This window comes from Mytilus californianus, unplaced genomic scaffold (genome assembly GCF_021869535.1).
Source record: "Mytilus californianus isolate M0D057914Y unplaced genomic scaffold, xbMytCali1.0.p SCAF_10, whole genome shotgun sequence".
NCBI classification, from domain to species: Eukaryota; Metazoa; Mollusca; class Bivalvia; order Mytilida; family Mytilidae; genus Mytilus; species Mytilus californianus.
The window spans coordinates 13,010,221-13,034,013 of record NW_026262582.1 but is presented as its reverse complement, the minus strand read 5'-3'; the positions used below and the strand labels follow the sequence as shown (position 1 = coordinate 13,034,013).

The window sequence follows — 23,793 nt, the reverse complement described above, 5'->3', positions numbered from 1 at the left end:
ATTTACATGTAAAGGGTTGGTGAATGATGATTCATGTATCAACTGTACTGTGAAATCCTCGTACAATGACTTGATCATGTTCACAATTTTTGTTGGTATACCATAATGCCTTAGCAGTTGCCACAACCCTTCTCTGTTGACACTATCGAACGCCCTTTCAAAATCGACGAAGTTAATGTAGAGGGATGATTGCCATTCTACTGATTGTTCAATGATGGTACGTAGTGTTGCTATTTAGTCAGTGCAGCTTCTGTTTGATCTGAAACCTGCTTGTTCATCTCTTAGTACCTGATCAATTGCATATTTAATTCGGCTGAGTATAATTTTGCACAGTATTTTACTAGCTACTGATAGAAGTGTTATGCCTCTCCAATTCTCACATAACCCTAAATCTCCTTTCTTTGGCAGCTTTACTAACAAACCCTTTAACCATTCCGTTGGTAACTTTTCTTCCTGCTAGATTTTATTCAGGAGTTTGTACATATGTTCTATTATTTCATTGCCTCCGGATTTGAAAGCTTCAGGTGGTATTGCATCTATGCCTGCGGATTTTCCATTTTTAAGTGATTTAATGGCCTTTTTCACTTCATATTTCTTGATATTATCTATTTTTATGTTCAAATCTTCCCCAGCTGGCTCTACTCTTACTGGTTGGTCTGGTTCTGGTCTATTTAGAAGATTGATAAATTATTCATTCCATCTTTCCATCTGTTCGTTAAGATCGGTTAGGACTTTTCCATCTTTATCCTTTACTGGTTTAGATTTAGCTGTTTTACGTTTACTAAGAGTTTTGGTGATATTGTACAAGGTTTTGATGTCGCCCTTATATGCAGCAAATTCTGCTTCAGTTGCAAGGTCATTTACATATTTTTCCTACAGCATTTTATCACTTCTTTGTTGAGGAACTGGTGTTTGTTTTGTGCTTCTTGTTTCTGAGCCCTTGTTCTTGCATTGTTTACCTTTTCCTTCATTTTCCTTCTCTCTTCTACTTTATCCCATGTTCCATGTGATATCCAATCTTTCTTTTTGTTAGTTTTTCTTCCAAGTACATCTTCACACACTTCCTTGATGATGTCTCTTTCCACTTTCCATTCATTATTCATGTCCAGGTCTGGCACATCTTTAAGTACTTCAAATCTGTTTCTGAGCTCGATTTGGAATTGATCTTTGAGATGTAGGTCTTTGAGCTTCTCCACATTATACTTTATACGTTTTTGTTCGACTTTGGTCCCTTTTGCAAGTTTTATTTTTACTTTGGCTATGCTATGATGGTGGTCTGAGCTGATATCTGCTCCTCTCATAACTCTAACGTCTTGAAGTGAGCTTCTCCATCTCTGACTTATCATGATGTGGTCAATCTGATTTTTTGTTCTTCCATCAGGTGATTCCCATGTCTCCTTATGTATATTCTTCTGTGGAAATAAACTGCCTCCTATTACAAGCTCATTCAGCTCACAGAATTCAACTAGCTTTTCTCCATTCTCATTTATTTCTCCTAGACCATGTTTTCCTAATGTTTTCTCTCTGTCCTTGTTCTCTTTTCCAATCTTAGCATTCATATCACCCATGACTATTTTGATGTCTCTTTTGGGGATTTTGTCCCAAACATGTTGTAGTTGTTCATTAAAACATTCCTTTACATCCTCTTCGGCATCATTGGTTGGTGCATAACACTGTATGATAGTTATGTTTTGGCACTTAGCTTTTAGTCTCACCCACATCATTCTCTCACTTACTGGTTCCCATTCCATCAGGCTCTTCTTTGATGTGTTGGAAAGCATTACTGCTACTCCTTTGGAGTGATAATCATTTTCATTGGGGTTTCCCGAGTATAGAATCTCCTCACCTGTTTCCAGTGTCAAAACTCCACTTTGGTTCCATCTTGCTTCACTTATGCCAAGTATGTTTATATCATAGTTTCTCATCTCCTTTGCTATCTGAGCACATTTTCTGCATTCATACATTGTGCGTAAATTCCATTGCGCAACTTTAGTGACTTTTTTGGGCGAAAACAGTGGTATCGGTTTATTAGACGTCATTCTCTGCATTGCATGGCGGTCAGTTGCTTTAAAAACAACTTCTGCTCCAACCCTAGAAGGGCAAGCATGTTTAACGACTGTATAAGTTTCTGTAATCAGCTGATTCTTTACAGGGCAAGGTGATTAGCACATACCATTCAAGAATTCCCAATTCTTTTTAAAATGATATGTTTTACAATTATTAGGCACTAGTAATTCAAAATGCCAGTTTTATCTGAAGCAACCGCACTCCGCCTTTTATAGGATTCTTGGTGCTCAATCTTTGAATTTTGTGTGATTTTTTTAACTGTGGTTTGTCCTTGCGTTTTGTTTTCTTTTTGGATTAGTTTCGTTTTTCCTTTTGGTATTTGTTTAAATTTACTTACAAATAAACGGGACGTTGAAGGGAAATTTGTTATGGTCAAATTCGAGGCTCAATGTATGTGGATAAAACTATTTTACTAGAGCAATATACTTTCAATAATTTCCAGCTTTTGTGAAAAGTAAAATCACAAAATAACTGAATTCCTAAGAAAATTCAAAAAGGAAAGTCCCTAATCAAATGGCAAAATCAAAAGCTCAAACACATCAATCGAATGGATAACAACTGTCATATTCCTGACTTGGTACAGGCATTTTCTTATGTAGAAAATGGTGGATTGAACCTGGTTTTATAGCTAGCTAAACCTCTCACTTGTATGACAGTCGCATCAAATTCCATTATATTGACAACGATGCGTGAACAAAACAAACAGACACAATAGGTAAAAATGTCAAAAATAGGGGTACAGCAGTCAACATAGTGTTATCATCTTAATCACTATAATACTGGCAATCAGACTATTTATAATGATTTCCAAAAATCAAATTAAAACGTATGCTACCGATGTTCCTGTGCCAGATACATTGTTTCGGAATAACGTGCATTGGATACGCTTTAGATGAACAAATATTGTTGAACCTTAGAATAGTTAGTAAAATTGATAAACTGTAACTTATCAACTTGAAGTAAATAATCTGTTATGGCTCATAGTTATACATATAATGCCGGTCTGCTGCATATCAATTAATTTGATTAAAATGAAGAAACCTTTTTTGACTATAATACGTCATAAATTTCATAGTAGTGTAGACGAACGATAGATCCATCTCATTCACATCGCATTTGCTAAAATATTTGGAATTGCGTTTTCTTAATCAACTTCATTTGGTTCAATTTCCAACAAGCAGTTCAATTAAAAACCTATTCTCTATCAATGGTTTAATTATTTATGACATGAAGTGTTTATAACAGCTTGTTAAAAAAAGAGGCGAAGAATATATCAAGGGATCATGCACAACTTATAAGTCGAACATACACTATCTATACAACGCTATGACAAAACAAAACCAAAACAGACAGAATGGCAAAAACCACAAACACTTAATTGAAGTGTAAGACTGAGCAACACGAACAACAATATTGTTTTTATATGTAAACATCATCATTTCTATCGCAACAAAAAACTATCAAATCACAGATAATACAGGAATCCCATGTATACATGGAAACATTCTGGAAAAATCACAAAGCCATCCTTCTCTCCTTCTCTCCTTAAGTATCAACATTCAAAAAGACGATTCAAATCTCTAGTCTTTATACTGGGTACTCAAAATGACACAAAACCCTCATAAAGAACATCATATAGCAGGCTTATCTATATGTTTAACTACCGCCTTTTTGTTTACTTACGACACATTTCAAAATTAAATTATAATCATTCGCAATATCATTTTCTATGTTCAGTAGACCGTGAAAATGGAGTCGAAACTCTAATTTGGCATTAAAATTTGAAAGATCATATCATAGGAAACATGTGTATCAAGTTTCAAGTTGATTGGACTTCAACTTCATCACAAACTACCTTAACCACAAACTTTAACCTGAAGCGGTACTATCGTAGGTGGGACATAAAATTGAATGCCGTCGACAGTACACAAGTTTATAGTCACCACCATGAATTTGTCGCCCGATAAGATTCCTGTTCGTATCGTCTTTTTACGAGGTCCTAGGATAATTGTCTGATCTGTGAGTTTATGGATTTTTTACACTTTTATATCGGGACGTTTTGACTGAGACAAACAAAATCTCAAGTACATAAAAGCAACACAAATCCCCCCAAAATCGGAGGTGATCTCAAGTGCATCGGAATGGTAAAAAGGTCTTGCGCTCCACATTTGACACACTTTGCGTTACACCTATAAAACATTTTGACAAATCAATTCAGGAGATAAGTGGATTGGTAATTGGCTCCCACTCATCTGACTGTAACACAGCAATAAATTCGTAGACCATTGTTCATGTAAATTTTCTAACCTTTAAACTGAAACATTTGTTTGGAACTGAAACACTTTTTTTTTCAGATCGAAGAATAAGTTAGACTTTTACCGGTGGAAATAACATACCTTTTGAAAAAATATAAAGAACACTGTACAACAATGAAATCTGAACATGAGAAACACGAACCCCTTTCAAACAAAAACTAATTTGCTGATTATGTCCTATACTTAAACACTTTCGGGATATTTTGACTGAGTTGGAATTCTCATGGACGTAGAGATACGCATAGTACAAGATGCTAACCCTTTCGAAGCAACCGTTCTCTTGCCGTTTTTGGTAAAATGAGGTTATCCAGGTTTGTTTTGTCTTGACTTGTAAATGAGAAAAGATTTATGAGTCTTTGTAATTTTGTTTTTTTTATAATGCTCTTAAACTTTGTTTTTTATTTGGTCTTAAAACTGTTTCAAATTTAGCGACACTGGTGAGTCTTATGTAGATTAAACGTGCGCCTGGCATACCAAGTTATAGGCTTGATATATTTAATTAGCTTTTACAACCACGTGCATTCAGCCAATGCTCAGTAGGCAGCATATTTGTGTTGACAAACTGTGATATGTTCATTCTCTAAAATTAACGTGTTTTTTTTAATGTTGAATTATTCGACATAGTAAGGATTTTCTAACCCAGTCATTGATTGCCTTAGCCGTATTTACCACCACTTATCAGAAACTGTTGTAATTATAAATGCATTTCAATGTTGTCTATAATTTCGATTTACATTTGTTGGATTCGTGCTCAACTGATGATTCTAATGTAGTCGTACCAACTTATAAGCTTGGTATTTTTGATGAGTGTACTTAAACATCGATGAACTACAGTCTTTTTTACTTACGACACATTTCAAAATTAAATTATAATATATATAATTTTTTGTACTATTTCATTTTCTTTAATTTTAATCAAAAGGCAATATCAAATTTTGATTATTGAATTGTGCATTATTGTCTGATGTTTTGCCGTTGAATATTAAAACACTTAAGGGACTTGTCCTCAATAGAAACTGGTTGTATCTTGTGACTGGGTAAAGTGTTGGCCTGCAACCACACACACACACACACACACACAATAAACAATACGACTAGTCTGCACCGACTTTCACTCTAGGGACTAACTCTTGCAACAAATGACGACTCTGGTTTCCGCAATATATAATCTAATAATTCATAACTCTGCTACATGTATATGTACATCTCTGGGGAACTGGTAACTCGCTTGCTGCTAGAGGTATCAGGTACACGTGTTGAGCTTAAGAGTCAACATGACCCGGACCTGGCACCAACTGTCATAAATGGAAACTGGGTGTATCTTGTGACTGGGTTATGTGTTGGCCTGCATCCACACAAACACACACACACACACAATACGACTAGTCTGCACCGACTCTGTCTCTGGGGACTAACCCTTGCAGCAAATGACGACTCTGATTCCCGCAATATATAATTTAATAGTTCAGCATGGAATACAATTATACAGAGTTGGAACTGCTCAGTGTAATGGTAAATCCAATCTGCCATGTCAAAATGATAAAACAGTTTGTACAACAAATCAAAAATTACTTGAATAAACTTTACAAATATTTCTCTAAATGAGTGACAAATACAATTAACGGATTATGGAAAAATTAGCACATAGCAAATAATTAACAATGAGGGGGTGGACAGGGCGGTACCCTTCTCCCACCTACCGCCCCCTATGCCCCACTTTCCACTTTTAGAATCTTTTTTAGTCTCCCACCTATTTTTTGTCTCACTCCTCCCACCTCCCACCTCCCTCAAAAGCTGTCCACCCCTCAACAATAGAGCATACAGACTTATTCATCGAATTAAATAGATAAAAGAATAATAGATAAGATTGAAGTAAATGTAGCTAATTGAAAAACAAATTGAAACATGAAATTAGATTAGCTTAAGCTTCTAAACTTGACATAAACCTTTCACAAGAAAAATTACAAAATCCCTTAATGAAACATTGCCAATATCAAAAAAACAAAAATTTTACAAAATCTTTTACAAAATGTCCGAAAAGTCTCAAAATCAAATTTTGTCCATTTTTTCACTGTGACAGACTTATAATCAACATCTAATACAAAATCAGCATATAATTTCCTTTATTGATATGGATTGAAAATATAAATCCTTTCTACAGAATTTTATTAGTAAATACACATTTATTGTGGTGGTGGAAGTCCTTCCGTTGTTGTGTCTGGAGTTGATGTAGTGGTAGAGCTTTCTGTAGTTCTAGAATCTGGTGTATTTATATTCATTGTATCTATTGGTGTGGCACCTAAATACAAATACGTTACAAATTCTCAAAATCATTTATACTTTTAGATTACAACATGAACGTTTTCTTATCGGTCCGGGTATCAGCCCGAGACTTCCATGCTTGAACAAGGGCTTCATCCCAAGGTCCCGAAATTGTTCGAGGGATGATATAAGGGTCGGTATAAAACTCTCATATAAATATGTACTTATATCATATACAGAAGCCCATTTATGTGTTTACTTACCGTGTTTTTCTTTTGTTTTTTGTTTATTTGTTTGTTGATTGGTAATTTATGCCTAATTTGTTGCATATTAAAAAAATTCCCCGATTACATCTGTAACCACGCTTGGTCTTCTTAGACTTTCAACAAACCCATACGGTTTCTATGAATGATGCAATAATATCGGACGTTATTATTTTTGTAATAAAAGCAAAAGTTTGAATGGTGTGCTGTTCATAAAGTGTTTAAACGACAGGGTCAGTTCATCATCAACGTAGTGTCCGGATACGTATATTATTATCTAAACGGAAATAGACTGATGCGGATTTTGCACGTGTGGGCTAATATAACCCTGAAATTGCATAAGGAGCCGATATCATTAGTTGTTTAGGCTGACTGGTCTGATAAATGCTAATTTGTCAATGTCATATAATCTAATACAGATTATAGCAAAAAATGTGCGGTAAAATTATTTAACATAAACATGAAAAATGACGATCTATAGTATGAGCATAAAGTAAAAGTTCTACAGACAATTTAATTCAGGATCAATGATCATTGATAATACATAGTGATGACCATTTTATGAAAGACCTTTCATTGTTGTAATGCTCCACATATTTAAATATATCTCGAGCTTTTCGAACGTTTGTCTTCATAGTGTTTTTATAATGATCGTTCCAAAGAGTGTTCATCATGTACACATGTAGTAAATAAGGAAGAAGCTGTACAATTTAAATATTCAAGTAAAATATTTGTTAACTGAAAACTTTGTTGGTCTCATTTGAAGCGTACATGCTGCCAACATTGACGACGGTTTTGTCCTACACTGAAACAATTCATATAACTAAAGAGACATCCGGACTTTTGACATGAGTGATATTGTTCTTACGTATTCCACCTTTAAGATATACTTCAAGTACATTTGCAAGAAAGATTGAACATGATTAAAATTGATTTATTTCCCTTATACCAGTTAAATATATACTGGGAATATATTACAAATGCATGATTTGTATGTCTGATCGATGCAAGAAGTGAATAAATTATAACTCAAGTCCAGACGTCTCTACTTAAGAATAAGGAGATATGGTAAGATTGCCAAAGAGACAACTATTGACCAAATTTGAAATGAAGTGGATGCAAGTAATTATAGGTAACCGTACGACCTTTTAACAATAAGAAAAACCATACTGTTAAGTCGGCTTTAAAAGGCCCTGGCATTAAAAATGTAGAAAACTAAAGGCCTAATGTATAATGAAACAAATTACGAAAACAAATATGATAGACATGAACCAAAGGCAACCAGCGAACTAAATGCTCCTGACTTAGGACAGGCACATAAAGAATATGGCGGGGTTAAACATGTTTGTGAGGGCTCAACACCCCTTCCCCTCCAAAAGAAACCCAACCCCAACCTTTCCTGGGACAGTTGCAATTGGCTTAACTCGAAAAATAAGAAACGAGGCATAAAAACAGGTAAAATAAAAACAATAGACACAAAGCCTCGAAATAAGAGTAATCACAGTTACTGAAAGCTAGTTCAACTAATTAATAAATCGTGTTTTCCCAAATTAAAGGTTCAGTATGTTTCTTGTTTTGTATCATGTTGATGCTTTCAGAGAAACATCATTACATTCTCTAAAATATCAAACTTCTTTAGTGTAGAAGCAAAAATTATTGTATAAAATTGATAAATTTCTTCAGCAATTTGACTATTTCATAATTTACCTTCAGCCAAAGGAACCTGTAAGTAAAATAAAAATGGAGTTATTCTTTTTTAGACCTTAATAGTAGCTAAGACGTATTGTATAAAATGGAAATATTCAGCAATTAAGTCATTTAAAATTTGTAATCAGTCAAAGAAATCTGTTTTCTTTAGAACAATGCAAACACAATTAAACCTATATTAGAAAGTGATAATAAGTATACATTTTCACGATTCATGTATTTTTCAAACATTTCATTCATTGGATATTTTTAGTTAGCATATATTTTTCAAATGTCTAAATGATTACTATTACGTTGCATCACCTCTAATATTATATATCATAATGCGTCTTTTTTTTTCTTTTTTGTTTTTGCATTTCTTATCGCTGTACAAACAGATAACGTTATTAAACTGAAAACAAATGATTCATTGCCAGCATTGCTTTTTGCAAAAAAATATTTTTTATTGAAACACAGTCCTTGTTTGAGGAGAATTTGCAGATACATGGTGTCTGAACATTTTGTTGGTATACCTAATATAAAAAAAGAAGATATGGTATGAATGTCAATCAGACAAATTTATACAAGAGACCAAAAGACATTGAAGTCAGAAATTAAAAGACATTGAAGTCAGAAATTAAGTTCATTCTTTCTTTGGAATGTTTATAGTCGAAACATGTCGTTATTCGTTTGAAGTTCTTGGGATTCTAACTGTTTTGCTTCCTTGTGTCGAATAAAAATAAACGCCAACCAAACAATAAAACGACGATCAGATAAACAACTTCACACGAAGCAGAACATGAAAAGACCACCAAAACAGAACTTCAAATCAGGAGCTCCCAAAGGCTCAACTAGCTATAATAGATGCGATCGTGTTAACGTTATTTATTGGAAGTAAAAATTATGTGACAAGTTTCAATCAGAGATGTCTCAATTTAGAGAAAGATGACGACATTGTTTTTTTCGTAAGGTAGAAAATATCGGAGGTCATCTGAGATACAGATATTCCAAAATGGTGAACCAAATCATCACAACGTTCCTAACAGCTTTGAAACAGATAACTTTAATTTTACCAGTTGCAACCTTTGGTTCAATATTTTATTAGTAAGCAATAAATAATGTTAAAGAAAATCAGGATAGAAAACGCAAACCATAGATTGCCGTATAACCTGGGATACAAATAATCCATATGCGCTGTTAAAATGTTCCTTAACAAAAATAATAATTCACAATGTGAACATGAAATTGAAATCTATTTTGTCGTAAAGGTCAGTTCTCTATCCACTCACACTTTTAAGATCAAAATGTTAGTCAGGGTATTAAGATCGGTTGAATAGATGTTATCAAAAAGCACCTACGTTTGAATTTTTCAGTGTGAGGATATCATTTATATTACAGAACGTAAAGTTGAATGTTCGGTCCTTAATGCTCTTCAGCTTCGTCGTTGATTTTTAACTTTGTGATAAGTGCGTCACTAATGAGTTTTGTTTTGTGAACGAAACCCGCGTCTGGTGTACAAAATGATATGCCTAGTATCTTTGATGATAGATATAAGAAGATGTGGTATGAGTGCCAATGAGACAACTCTCCATCTAAGTCAAAATTTATAAAAAGTAAACCATTACAGGTCAAAGTACGGACTTCAACACGGAGCCTTGACTCACACCGGACAGCAAGCTATAAAGGGCCCCAAAAATTACTAGTGTAAAATCATTCAAACGGGAAAACCAACGGTCTAACCTATATAAAAAACAGGAAACGAGAAACACTTATGAACCACATCAACAAACGACAACTACTGAACATCAGATTCCTGACTTAGGACAGGTGCAAACAGTTGCAGCGGGTTTAAACGTTTTAATGGTACCAAACCTTCACCCTTATCTGAAACAATAGTGTAACATCACAACATAGAAAAACACACTATAAAATATCAAATATCAAATGGCTTAACTCAATCAAAAGACATATTAACACCAGTGAACATACACTGAACAAATAAATTTGATCTATGATACAATGCAAATACAAAATAAATAAACCAAGGGAAGAATAATTAAAGTAACATGTTATATCGCTGTGAAATGTTAAACAATTTAAGAAAAACAATATACTTGAACAAAAATATCAGCCATTTGCAATTACTTTAAACACAGGTAAATAGAAATGATTTTGTTGTTAGGTATACGTGTACAGTTCAAATAGAGAAAGGAAATATTTTTACAAAATAAATAATTTGATGTTCATAGTACGAAGAAGTGAAAATTTATAGTAATACCAAACACTTATCAAAGCTGGTATATAGACCAGATATATCCCTGAATAACATTAAATAACAAAACATCATTACAATTAGTATCAACAGGTCATAAACAAGAAAGTACGATTTGAGAGTACTCTCAGTTACTGACAGCTAGTTAAAAGCCAAAAACAATTAATAATAAAAAATCATGCATCAGAGACTAAAATCAACTAAAACACATCCCGGGGATTTAGCATTTTAACGTCATGGACAGTCAAAGAAGACATGACTTGTGTAATGCCAAAAACAAATGTATCGACAGGCAGTAGGCTAGTTTGTTTCAGAAAATTGCAATTTTTTACAATATTGATAAAATGTTCCTGTATAAAGTCTGCCTCAAACGAATATTAATAAACGATTCTACAAGAAAAAATCTTAGATTCATATTACATTTATATTTATCAGCAATTTCTTCTTTTTTTTGTTGGAAAGAATTACTAAACAAAAAACGATTAATTCAAACCACGGTCAATTAAAAAAAGCACATAAAACTGTAATAGGAACTCTAGAAATTGCAGTTATTGTTAACACGTTAAATGAACCCGCCGAGTTCCCATTGAAATACATTGCAATGCCAATTATACTGGTTTTTACTATCCTTACCGTTAAGGGCATCATCGTTCGTGGTATCGTTCTTGGTATCGTTTGTGGTACATTCTGAGATTGCATAATCATACCTCTCCGTGTTATAATTGGCATCAACCAAATAATCACCACTGCTAACAAATATAACAGTGTTTGTGTAAACTTTCTTGAATTGAACGAAATAATTACACGTCGCTCAAATTGAGCAGTGCATTTTAGTTGATGACAAGAGACTGAAAACATGGGTGAAGTTTTAAGAGCAGCCCATAACGTCACATATTAACATAGTGAATCAAGAGTCTGCCATTGAGTGGTAAATACACGAGAAAGAAAACTATGACAACATCTATGTGAATGTTTCATTCTGTGCAGTTTATGTGTACATATAAAGATATTCTACCTGAATTTTTCTATTTCGTTACTAAATATATAGATGGCAAAATAGTAACATTTTTGAAACTTGAAATAAGACACCCCGAAACATCTGAATTCGGAAAAGGATTTATGAATATTTTGTAACTATGTTTTAAACGTCAATTATTTGATGTGTATTTGTTTCTGGATGGCCGTGGAATGGTCTAAGAAGTTTATATACAGTAACTACCAGCCTGTCAACTCTGACCGCCATGATAAAGCCAAGATCGCTATAAGGTCAGTTAAACACCAACAAACAAACAGACAATGTATGTGTATAAGGATTTACAAACGTCTATTGATAAACTTCCAATATGGATTCGTTTTTACATAACGCAGATAATCAAAACCTGTTCTTCGCGCTGTCTGTCGGTGGACACTGACAAATATAAGGCCAGTCAATGTCATTTTACGGCTTTCAATCATTAGCAAAATCCATACTGTTTAGCATAGAACGGCCCGACATAACTAAATGTGAAAAAAATTCAACCGAGAAAATACAAAAACAAATTTTGACAACAACAGGCTCCTGACATGGGACAAACTGAATGTGGCGTGAATATACTTGTTTGTGAGCGCCCAATCCTCTCCATAACCTTGGACAGTGGTGTAATAGCACAACAAAAGACCAACTGTAAAAATCAGCTGAAAAATGTTTTTATTCTTCAGATCGACCCAAATCACAAAACACGACTAACAATGAGACTGAAGACACTAAACACCGAACTAACAGTACTCGTCGGTACTGAAAACTAATTTTTAGACAATAACAGGTTACGAATAAATCATTTTTCAAAAATTATTATATCAATCAGTACACACCCATGGCATTTAGTTTATTTAAGATTAATTGAAGATGAATATCATTTTATTTGAATATATGTAGGAACTATGAAGATTTCTGAAAAAGATATTTAAAACAGTAAGTGTATCCAAAAAATCGATAACTTAACATTGGTCGTATCTTAGTTTACAGGCTATATGAACTACATCACCGTAACAATGAGGATGTGATATTCCATTTGTAAGTTTTTTACAGGCACTGATAAACGTTTAAACCAAAATCTTTGTATCTTTATACGAATTTTGTTCAGATTTAAAAAAAATTTGTATTTACGAAATCTCTGACTCCATAATTTAGCAATGAAACATAGATTACGTTCATTGGAATCTATAAAGTCACTACAGACACGGTCATAGCGAAAATCATAAGATGGGGAAAGGATTATCCCATATAGAAAGAACAATAGTAAAAGACGAATCGTCGCTTTTTGCGTTCATTTTTGTTTACATTTTCACGTCTAAAGGTAAAATATCTAAATATTTGAAGTGCCAGCTATTGCTGTTTAAATTAGATTTATTTTAAAAGTTTCCTTCTGTAAATTTCGGCAGTATATTTAGAGATGTTTTTTATTATTCAACGTAACCATATTTTCCAGATACTAGTAAATGCATTTTAAACGTAACTTTACTGAGTTTGGCCATGTACTCTGAATCAGAAAAATACAAGAACTGCTCGATATCAAATTAAAGCTGGCACAATTGGGGCTCATATGTATGCCAATTACCTTACAATAAACATTGTTGCCGAAAAGCATATTGATATTGTCAGGATTGTGTGATTTATTGATGTTTGAAGAATAGTTCTTACAATAAATTAGAAACTTACACCAGATCATAGCTGGATAGAGAGAGCGAAATAAATCAGTTTTCTCATTTTCCGCAATCAATATATATGTTGGGTGTTCATTTTCTCCTGACATATTATAAAATTGATGAGGTCCGTCTGAAAATTAAAAAGAATGCACACCGGTTGATATTGTTTCTTCTGTTTTTAAGGCGCACAATATTTTGTAGAGTTGCGTGAATATGAACTTTTATAGTACATGATATATATTGTAAGTCATTTTGTTTCCTTGAAACCCAAATTGCCTGACAAAAATTAAGGTGTAAATAGTATGTGTGAAAAGTTGAAAATATAATGACCAGAGAAAAAAAAAAAAAGAGTTTCTTCAATTAAACAATATATTTCCAATAAAGACATCAAAATAGACAAATATCTGCAATATTTCACTTACCACTAGGTGTAGTTAATCATATTATATTTACCTGAAAATATTTGAATATATCTATAATATTACTACAAAACTTAAAAGTACGGTTATAATTAATTTGTAAATATTCTTCCTTAGAGGGTTGTCCCCGGAATATTATAACATGTATCTGTAGTTTGAACTAATAGATAAAACTGTGTAGACATAATTATTGACAAAGTTGTAAACAAAGTTCGCACTTGTCATACATTGATAACTTCGGTAACCACTGCTGGTATTCCCCCGATGATACATCCATCGCTGTAGTTAGTTAGTTAGTTCTGATTTATAATATACCTTTCATATATTCAAAATGGAAAAATCAAAAAATTGTTCAGAAACTTAGGTTTCAACTCCTTCAGAAATAGTTGACCTAGGGTGAATTTGACTATTCCCTTTTGGTCAAAAAGGTCCTCAAGTTGATTTTAAGTATCCTTGACTTTCAATTCCATTTAGTATGAAAGTTACATAAAATGATGAATCAAGAAAAGCGTTTCCGACCTAGTAAATCAATAAATTGTTATTTTCGTTTCCAAATTAGATATAGTAAAGCATATTATCATTGTGCCGACTTTACTATAATGTACATTCTTAAATTGAATACTTCGGAAAGATTATGTAGAAAATCAACTTAAATGTCTAAATCATTGCAGCTTCTGTCTAGCCACCACGAAGTTCTTATTCGTTACAGTATACATTTTTTTTTCAACCTACCACATACATTCGAACTCATATATCCCACTTATCCATCCACATCCTATTAAGTAAACTTTCCCGTTGTCAGCTTTCCATTTATTAGCAGTTTTTAGATCCTCTGCTACATCGTATGACGTTTACATATTTCACTTACTTCAATAAGCTCGTGCATGTCCACTCTATACGGAATTCATTAACAGGGGTGTGCTTTAAATTTCAATCCTGGTTTCTATGATGCGTTTACTAAACACAAACATTGTTCCCATAGCAAAATGAGGAAGGACGAATTAAATCAACACTACATATACTAAACAGTCCATATGACGAATTGGTTGACCAATACGATGTGTCAATGTCTCACTTGACTTTCGACATGTTTATTGTGGTCTTAGATCTTAAGATACCAGTACAGACGTCTGATTATAAATTGACTGAGAGTGTCGTATTCTCGTTCGTGACATTTTGACCGAGAATGAATTAGCATAGCGGGTGATGCATGCTTTGAATGAAACCCTTACCCTATCAACGGACACAGTATCGCTATTTCAGGATTTGCGTTTCACTGATTGTTTGTTTTGTCGCTTCTGCATCGATTTACGGGATTTGGACATCTGTAAACAACTGACACACTAATTTGGCATTTGTTTAGGATATTTTCAAAAATTACATGAATTGTGATTAACGATTAGGAAGAGATGCTCACTCTGTCGACCCATCCGTTTGCAATCTTTTTTTTTTAGATAAATCGATAATCTTATGTTAAGTCATAGTGATGCATTATGGTAATTAGCATGTTGCAATTTTTGTTTGTTTGAAAATTACGTCTTAGCGCTATGCTAGTTACATTCAGAAACAATACCTTCTGGTTTTATATTCGATATGATCATTTTGTTATATGTTCCCTGGTTTTTATTCGTTTTCTGAAGTTATCTCATCGATTTTAAGAACCGGTTACATCTACGCAATGTAGGACGACAGCAACTGCTTATTGATTGCATGGCATGGAATGCAAAGCACTTTGCCTTAACCTTGTTAAGTTTGCAATTTTCCTAACTCTCAGGTGGCTAACACTACAAACCAGTAAAAGTCTGAAATGGCCTATATCTGTACTCGACTGTACTGATTTTCACTCGACCAGTCTGAATTGGTCTGAATTTTACTCGACATTACTTGACCCCAGTCTTAACCATACTCGACCGTACTGATTTGTACTTGACCCTTATCTTTGCCATTGAAAATAGTCTGAACTATTACTCGACCAGTTTGAAACAGTCTTAACCCATTCTCGACCTGTACTCGACCAATTTTTTCAGTCTAAAACATACTCGACCAAAGGTCTGAACAATACTCGACCAGTCTGAACCATACTCAGTTTTGTGATTATTTGATCAGCTTGTATTTTTATTTTAAAGGTGATATATATATGCAAGTGTTGATAAATATGGTGTTGAATTTATATTATGTTTATTGTGAAATTATGGTTTCAATGCCATATTGAATACATCTTAAATTTCAAATTGTTGTTCAAATTTCTAGCCAAGGGACATAGCTGTTAAAAACAGTTCCTAAATTGATAATACAATAGATAGATACAAAATTTAGGTCTAGGTTGGTTAGGACTTAGTCGAGTATGGTTCAGACTAGGTCGAGTATGGTTCAGACTAGGTCGAGCATGGTTCAGACTAGGTCGAGCATGGTTCAGACTAGGTCGAGCATGGTTCAGACGAAAATAAAATATTTAAGTACTGGTCGAGTACAAGTTCAGACTGTTAAGTATGGTTCAGACTACAGTCGAGTATTATCAAGTAAATTTCAGACCAACTCAGACTGGTCGAGTAAAAATCAGTACAGTCGAGTACAAATATAGGCCATTTCAGACTTTTACTGGTTTGTAGTGTAAGGGTCATGAAATATTCAATTATCGTACTTAGACTCAGAAATCAACCAATACAAATACTGGAGATGGCGTTTCGAGTAAAAATGTTTTACACCGAGTACTGAGTAAATTTTTATGACTGAAATGCCAAGTCTTACATCATATCTAACGATCAACAGTATTTATAATATCAATTGAAAATATTTTAGAATAGAAATACGAACCTTAAGCTTAGGGCACAAACAAATACGGTAAAAGACGTAGAAAATATTAATTTAAGCAATACAGAACACACAGCAAAAATATTTTTATAAGAGAAAAAAAATGTCATAACTCGAAGCACAAAGATATGTGAGAATATATTTCACGAAATCAAGATTGAATATGAACCTTTTGCAAATTTTGTAGTTGTTTATATTTTCATTATATTGAGGTTGAGGATATGCACAGCTACAAAACTATAAGACAGTTATGCGCCGGCCAAAGGCGTAAGGTGTATAGAAATGAGTTCTATTTGTGTCTTTTTCTTACAAATCGTATTTCCGAGTTACGTGTGATTATCAATTCTATTTTCTGAAGTCTTCATTTTATCTCATCCGTTGTATATACCACTACATTTGACAGGACAAAATAACCGACATAGATTTCTTTTAATTTCATGTCTGATAAACACAGATGTGTGTAGGAACAAATTATCCGATCACATTGGCAAATTAATCAACACCATCCCATGAGCTAAAGGAGTACCAAAACATATATGTGTTTCAGCTTTTGATTTTGCCATTTGTTAAGATACTTTCCGTTTTGAATTTTCCTTGGAGTTCGGTATTTTTGTTATTTTACTTTTTATAGTAACATGATGGCAAAAATAACTAACGATAACTGTATTACACCGTTTGCAATTCACATAAGGATTGCATTAACTGAGTAAAATTTACGTAACCATAATAGAAAATTAACAACTTTAAGAAATATCATGTTATAGAGAAAGTCCAAATAACTGTCCATTCCTTGGAAATAATGGAGCGGAAGCCTGTAGGGCCGACGCCCATTATTTCCCAGGAATTGATAGCTATTTGGACTTTCGCTAACTTAAAATACACCTTAAATATTAAATCGAATCTTCCGATTTATCATTTTAAAGAATTTTATTTAATTTTGTAATGGTTTTCTTTTCATTTTCCCCGTGTTGTACCCAAAAATTCGCAGGCAAAATTTAAGATCAAGCTTACCATCTACTTACTTAACGAAGTATTTATGAACAGTAGAATACTTACTATAAAAATATCTTAAATAAAGTTCATTCAGATTTATGTTTAAAGTCATTGGATACGCACGTCTTTCTTGTAGTGGGATTGAAATGATATGTATTTGTGTCTTTAAGTGGTACTTTGGGAGAGTAAAAAAAAACTAGTATTTATGCATATATGTTAATGGATAATATGTGTTTTTCGTTTGGTAAATATTGGATTTGGAATAGTCCGAGAAAAGTGAATAGGTACAACTAGAATGAATATCCTGCTTTAAGTCGGACTTAAACGGACCTGATCTGATGTTGTGCCTGTTCCAAGTCAGGCTTTAACTGCACCACATGTTATTCATGCTTTACGTCTGATTTTAACCGAACCACATGTTGTGTCTGGTCAAAGTCGGACTTTAAGCGCACATGTTATTCTTGCTTCTAGTCAGACCTTTACCCCAAATGTTGTGCCTGTTCCAAGTCGAGCATTAACCGCACCACAAATTGTGCCTATTCCTAGTCCGGCTTTAATCACACCACATGTTGTGGATGTTTAATTTCAAACTTTAACCGCACGACATGTTGTGCCTGTTTCCAGTCCGACTTTAACCGCACCACATGTTAATCCTAATTCAAGTCGGATTTTAACCGCATTTAACTCAGACCTTAATCGCACCACATGTTGTGCCGATTCCAGGTCGGGCTTTAACCGCACCACAATATGTACTTGTTCCAAGTCAGACCTTAACTGCACCACATGACGGGTGTCACATGTGGAGCAGGATCTGCTTACCCTTTCAGAGCACCTGAGATCACCCCAGTTTTTGGTGGGGTTCGTGTTGCTCAGTCTTGAATTTTCTATGTTGTGTTTTGTGTATTATTGTTTTTTGTTAGTCTTTTTTTTATTTAGTCATGGCGTTGTCAGATTGTTTTTGACTTATGAGTTTGAATGTCCCTTTGGTATCTTTCGCCTCTCTTTTGTATCTGTTCAAAGTCAGGCGTTAACCGTACCACATGTTGTTGCTGTTCAATGTCAAACTTTAACTGTACCACATGTTGTGGCTGTTACAAGTCTGGCTTAAACCGCACCACATGTTGTGCCTTTCAAAAGTCTGGCTTTAACCGCACCACATGTTGTGGCTGTTACAAGTATGCCTTTAACCGAACCACTTGTTGTGCCTGTTACAAGTCTGGCTTTAACCACACCACATGGTGTGCCTGTTCCAAGTCTGGCTATAACAGCATCCCATGTTGTGCCTGTTACGAGTCTGACTTTAATCGCACCACATGGTGTGCCTGTTACAAGTCTGGCTTTAACAGCACCACATGTTGTGCCTGTTCCAAGTCGGATTTTAAGCGCACCACAATGAGTGCTTGTTCCAAGTGAGACCTTTACCGCACCACATGTTGTGCATGTTCCAAGTCGGACTTTAACCGCACCACATGTTGTGGCTGTTCAATGTCGAACTTTAACCACACTTCATGGTGTGCCTGTTCTAAGTCGGGCTTTAATCGCACCACATGATGTGCCTGTTACAAGTCTGGCTTTAACAGCACCACATGTTGTGCCTGTTCCAAGTCGGGTTTTAAGCGCACCACAATGAGTGCTTGTTCCAAGTTAGACCTTTACCGCACCACATATTGTGCCTGTTCCAAGTCGGGTTTTAAGCGCACCACAACATGTGCTTGTTCCAAGTCAGACCTTATCCGTACCACATGATGTGCCGGTTCCAAAGCGAAATTAACGCGCACTACATGTCATTCTTGCTTCAAGTCGGGCTTTAACTGCACTACAATATGTGTTTGTTCTAAGTCGGACTTTAATTGCACCACATGTTGTGTCTACTCCAAGTTGGGCTTTAACCGCACCACAAGTTGTGGCTGTTCAATGTCGGATGTTAACCACACCACATGGCGAGCTTTAACCGCACAGCATGTTCTGTCTGTTTCAAGTCGGATTTTAACCGCTTCAAAAATTGTGTCTGTTCCAAGTCGGACTTAAACCATACGCCATTGTTGTGCCTGATCCAGGTCTGGCGCTACTTCACCACACGTTATTCCTGTTTCAAATCGGATTGCAACCGCACCACATGCTGTGCCTGTTAAAATGCAGACTTTAACAACACCACATGTTGTGCCTGTTCTAAGTCGGCGTACCAGCACCACATATTGTGTCTGTTCCAAGAGTGACTTTAACCGCATCACGTGTTGTGCTTGTTCCAAGTTGTGCATTTACTGCACCACAGTATGTGCTTGTTCAAAGTCAGACTTTAACCGCACCACTTGTTGTGTTCGTTCCAAATCGGGCTTCAACCACACCACATGTTGTGCCTGTTCTAAGTCCGGTGTAACAGCACCACATGTTGTTCCAGTTTCAAGTTGGACTTAAACAGCACCATATGTTGTGCCTGTTCCAATGCATAGTTTGAGCGCATCACGTGTTGTGGCTATTCGATGCGGAGTTTGAGCTCACTACATGTTGTAACTATTCAATATCAAACTTTAACCGCACCACATTTTGAGTCTGTTCCAATTCAGACTTTAACTGCATTACAATTTGTGCCTATTCCACGTCGGACTTTAATTGCACCATGTGTTGTGTCTGTTCTAAGTTGGGCTTTAACCGCACCACATGTTGTGGCTGTTCAATGTCGGATGTTAACCACACCACATGGTGTGCCTGTTCTGGGTCGGGCTGTAACGGCACAACATGTTGTGTCTGTTTAAAGTCGGGTTTAAACTGCTTCACAAATTGTGCCTGTTTCAGGTCGGGCATAAACCACACGCCATGTTGTGCCTGTTCCAGGTGTGACATTACCTCACCTCATGTTATTCTTGTTTTAAGTTGGATTTCAACCGCACCACATGCTGTGCCTGTTCCAATGCGGAGTTTGAGCGCACCACATGTTGCGGCTATTCAATGTCAACTTCAACCGTACCACATGTTGTGCCTGTTCCAAGTCAGGCTTTAACTGCATTACATGTTGTGCCTATTCCACTTCTGGCTTTAATCGCACCGCATGTTGTGTCTGTTCCAAGTCGGGATTTAAAACGCACCATATTATGTGCTAGTTCCAAGTCGGACTTTAACTACACCACATGTTGTGTATGTTCCAAGTCGAGCTTTAACCGCACCACATGTTGTATTTGATTCAAGTCGGGCTTTCACCGCGTCACATATTGTGTTTTTTTAAGTCGTGCTTTAACCACTACATATTGTGCCTGTTTCATGTTGGTCCTAACCATACCACATGTTGTCCCTTTTTTCAAGTCGGACTTTAATTTCACCACATGTTCTGCCTGTTCCAAATCCGTCTTTAACTGCACCACATGTTGTGCCTGTTCCAAATCGGTCTTTAACTGCACCATATGTTGTGCCTATTCCCAGGCGGATTTTAATCGCACTACAATATGTGCTTGTTTCTGGTCGGACTTTAACCACATCACATGTTTTGCTTGCTTCAAGTCGGGCTTTAACCGCACCAATTGTTGTGCTTGGTCTATCTTGGGACAAACCGCACCACATGTTGTTCCTGTTTCAAGTCAGACTTTAACCGCACCACATGTTGTGCTTGTTTCAAGTCGGGCCTTTACCGCATCACATGTTGAGCATGTTCCAAGTCGGGCTATCTGCTCCATCTGTTATCCGTTGCTGTCATTTTTTGTACGTCTTTTTTTCTGTGGAGTCATGTGATATTAGTTTGTGGTATCTATTATACTTTCTATATTTTTATGGTAATTCCTGGTTTTGATGTAATATACTCCTAATAATCATAACCTAATAGAAATGGAATTATGTATTTACTTAAAGCGTACATCACATACCATTCAAGAATTCACAATTGTTTCTAAAATGATCTGTTTTACAATCATTAGGCACTAGTTATTCAAAATACCGGTTTTATCTGAAGCACCCGCACTCCGCCTTTTAGGGGATTCTTGGTGCTCAATTTTTGAATTTTGTGTGATTTTTTTTTAACTTTGGTTTGTCCTTGCGTTTTGTTTTCTTTTTGGAGTGGTTTCTCTTTTCCTTTTGTTGTTTAAATTTACTAACAAATAAACAAGACGTTGAGGAGAAATTAATGGTCAAATTTGAGGCTCAATGTATGTGAATAAAACTATTTTACTAGAGCAATTTACTTTCAATAATTTCCAGCTTTTATGAAAAACGGCAATCAGACTATTTATAATGATTTCCAAAAATCAAAACAAAAACGTATGCTACCGATGTTCATGCGCCAGATACATTGTTTCGGATTAACGTGCATTGGTTACGCTTTAGGTGAACAAATATTGTTGAACCTTAGAAAAGTAAGTAAAATTAATAAACTGTAACTTATAAACGTGAAGTGAATAATCTGTTATGGCTCATAGTCATCCATATAATGCCGGTCTGCTGCATATCAATTAATTTGATTAAAATGAAGAAACCTTTTTGACTATAATACTTCATTAATTTCATGGTAGTGCAGACGAACGATAGATCCATCTCATTCACATTGAATTTGCTAAAATTTTTGGAATTGCCTTTTCTTAATCAACTTCAATTGGTTCAATTTCCAACAAGCAGTTCAATTAAAAACCTATTCTCTATCAATGGTGTAATTATTTATGACATGAAGTGTTTATAACAGCTTGTTAAAAAAAGAGGCGAAGAATATACATTGTATCAAGGGATCATGCAAAACTTATATTTCGAACATACACTATCTATACAACGCCATGACAAAACAAAACAAAAACAGACAGAATGGCAAAGACCACAAACACTAAATTGAAGTGTAAGACTGAGCATCACGAACAACAATATTGTTTTTATATGTAAACATCATCATTTGTATCGCAACAAAAAACTATCAAATCACCGATAATACAGGAATCCCATGTATACATGTACACATTCTAGAAAATTCACAAAGCCATCCTTCTCTCCTTCTCTCCTTAAGTACCAACATTCAAAATGACGATTCAAATCTCTAGTCTTTATTCTGGGTACTCAAAATGGCACAAAACCCTCATATAGAACATCATATAGCAGGCTTATCTATATATTTAACTACTGCCTTTTTGTTTACCTACGACACATTTCAAAATTAAATTATAATCATTCGCACTATCATTTTCTATGTTCAGTGGACCGTGAAATTGGGGTCAAAACTCTAATTTGGCATTAAAAAGTTTTAAGTTGATTGGACTTCAACTTCATCAAAAACTACCTTGACCAAAAACTTTAACCTGAAGCGGGACAGACGGACGACGGACGGACGGACGCACAGACCGAAAAACAAAAAATGCCCCTCTACTATCGTAGGTGTGACATAAAAATGACTGCCGTCGACAGTACACAAGCTTATAGTCACCATCATGAATTTGTCGCCCGATAAGATTCCTGTTCGTCTCGTCTTTTTAAGAGGTCCTAGGATAGTTGTCTGATCTTTGAGTTTATGGATTTTTTACACTTTCCTGTCGGGACGTTTTGACTGAGACAAACAAAATCTCAAGTACATAAAAGCAACACGAATCCCCCAAAAATCGGAGGTGCTCTCAGGTGCATCGGAATAGTAAAAAGGTCTCGCGCTCCACATTTGACACACTTTGCGTTACACCTATAAAACATTTTGACAAATCAATTCAGGAGATAAGAGGATTGGTAATTGGCTCCCACTCATCTGACTGTAAGACAGCAATAAATTCGTATACCATCGTTTATGTAAATTTTCTAACTTTTTAACTGGAACATTTGTTTGGAACTGAAACACATTGTTTTTCAGATCGAAGAATTAGTTAGACTTTTACCGGTGGAAATAACACACCTATTGACAAATTATAAAGTACATAGTACAACAATGCAATCTAAACAAGAAAAACGCGAACCCCTTTCAAACAAAAATTAATTTCAGGATTATGTCCTATACTTAAACACTTTCGTGATATTTTGACTGAGTTGGAATTCTCATCGACGTAGATATACGCATAGTAGAATATGCTAAGCCT

General features: G+C 35.0%; 1 protein-coding gene across 1 annotated transcript; it reads right to left on the bottom strand.

The window, feature by feature from the left end:
• Positions 1 to 860: 860 nt before the first annotated feature.
• On the bottom strand, positions 861 to 1,964 carry LOC127718682 (craniofacial development protein 2-like). The gene has a single exon (XM_052224736.1). It carries the CDS (start codon positions 1,962 to 1,964, stop codon positions 861 to 863), a length of 1,104 nt encoding a protein of 367 aa, XP_052080696.1.
• Between the last annotated feature and the right edge of the window lie 21,829 nt (positions 1,965 to 23,793).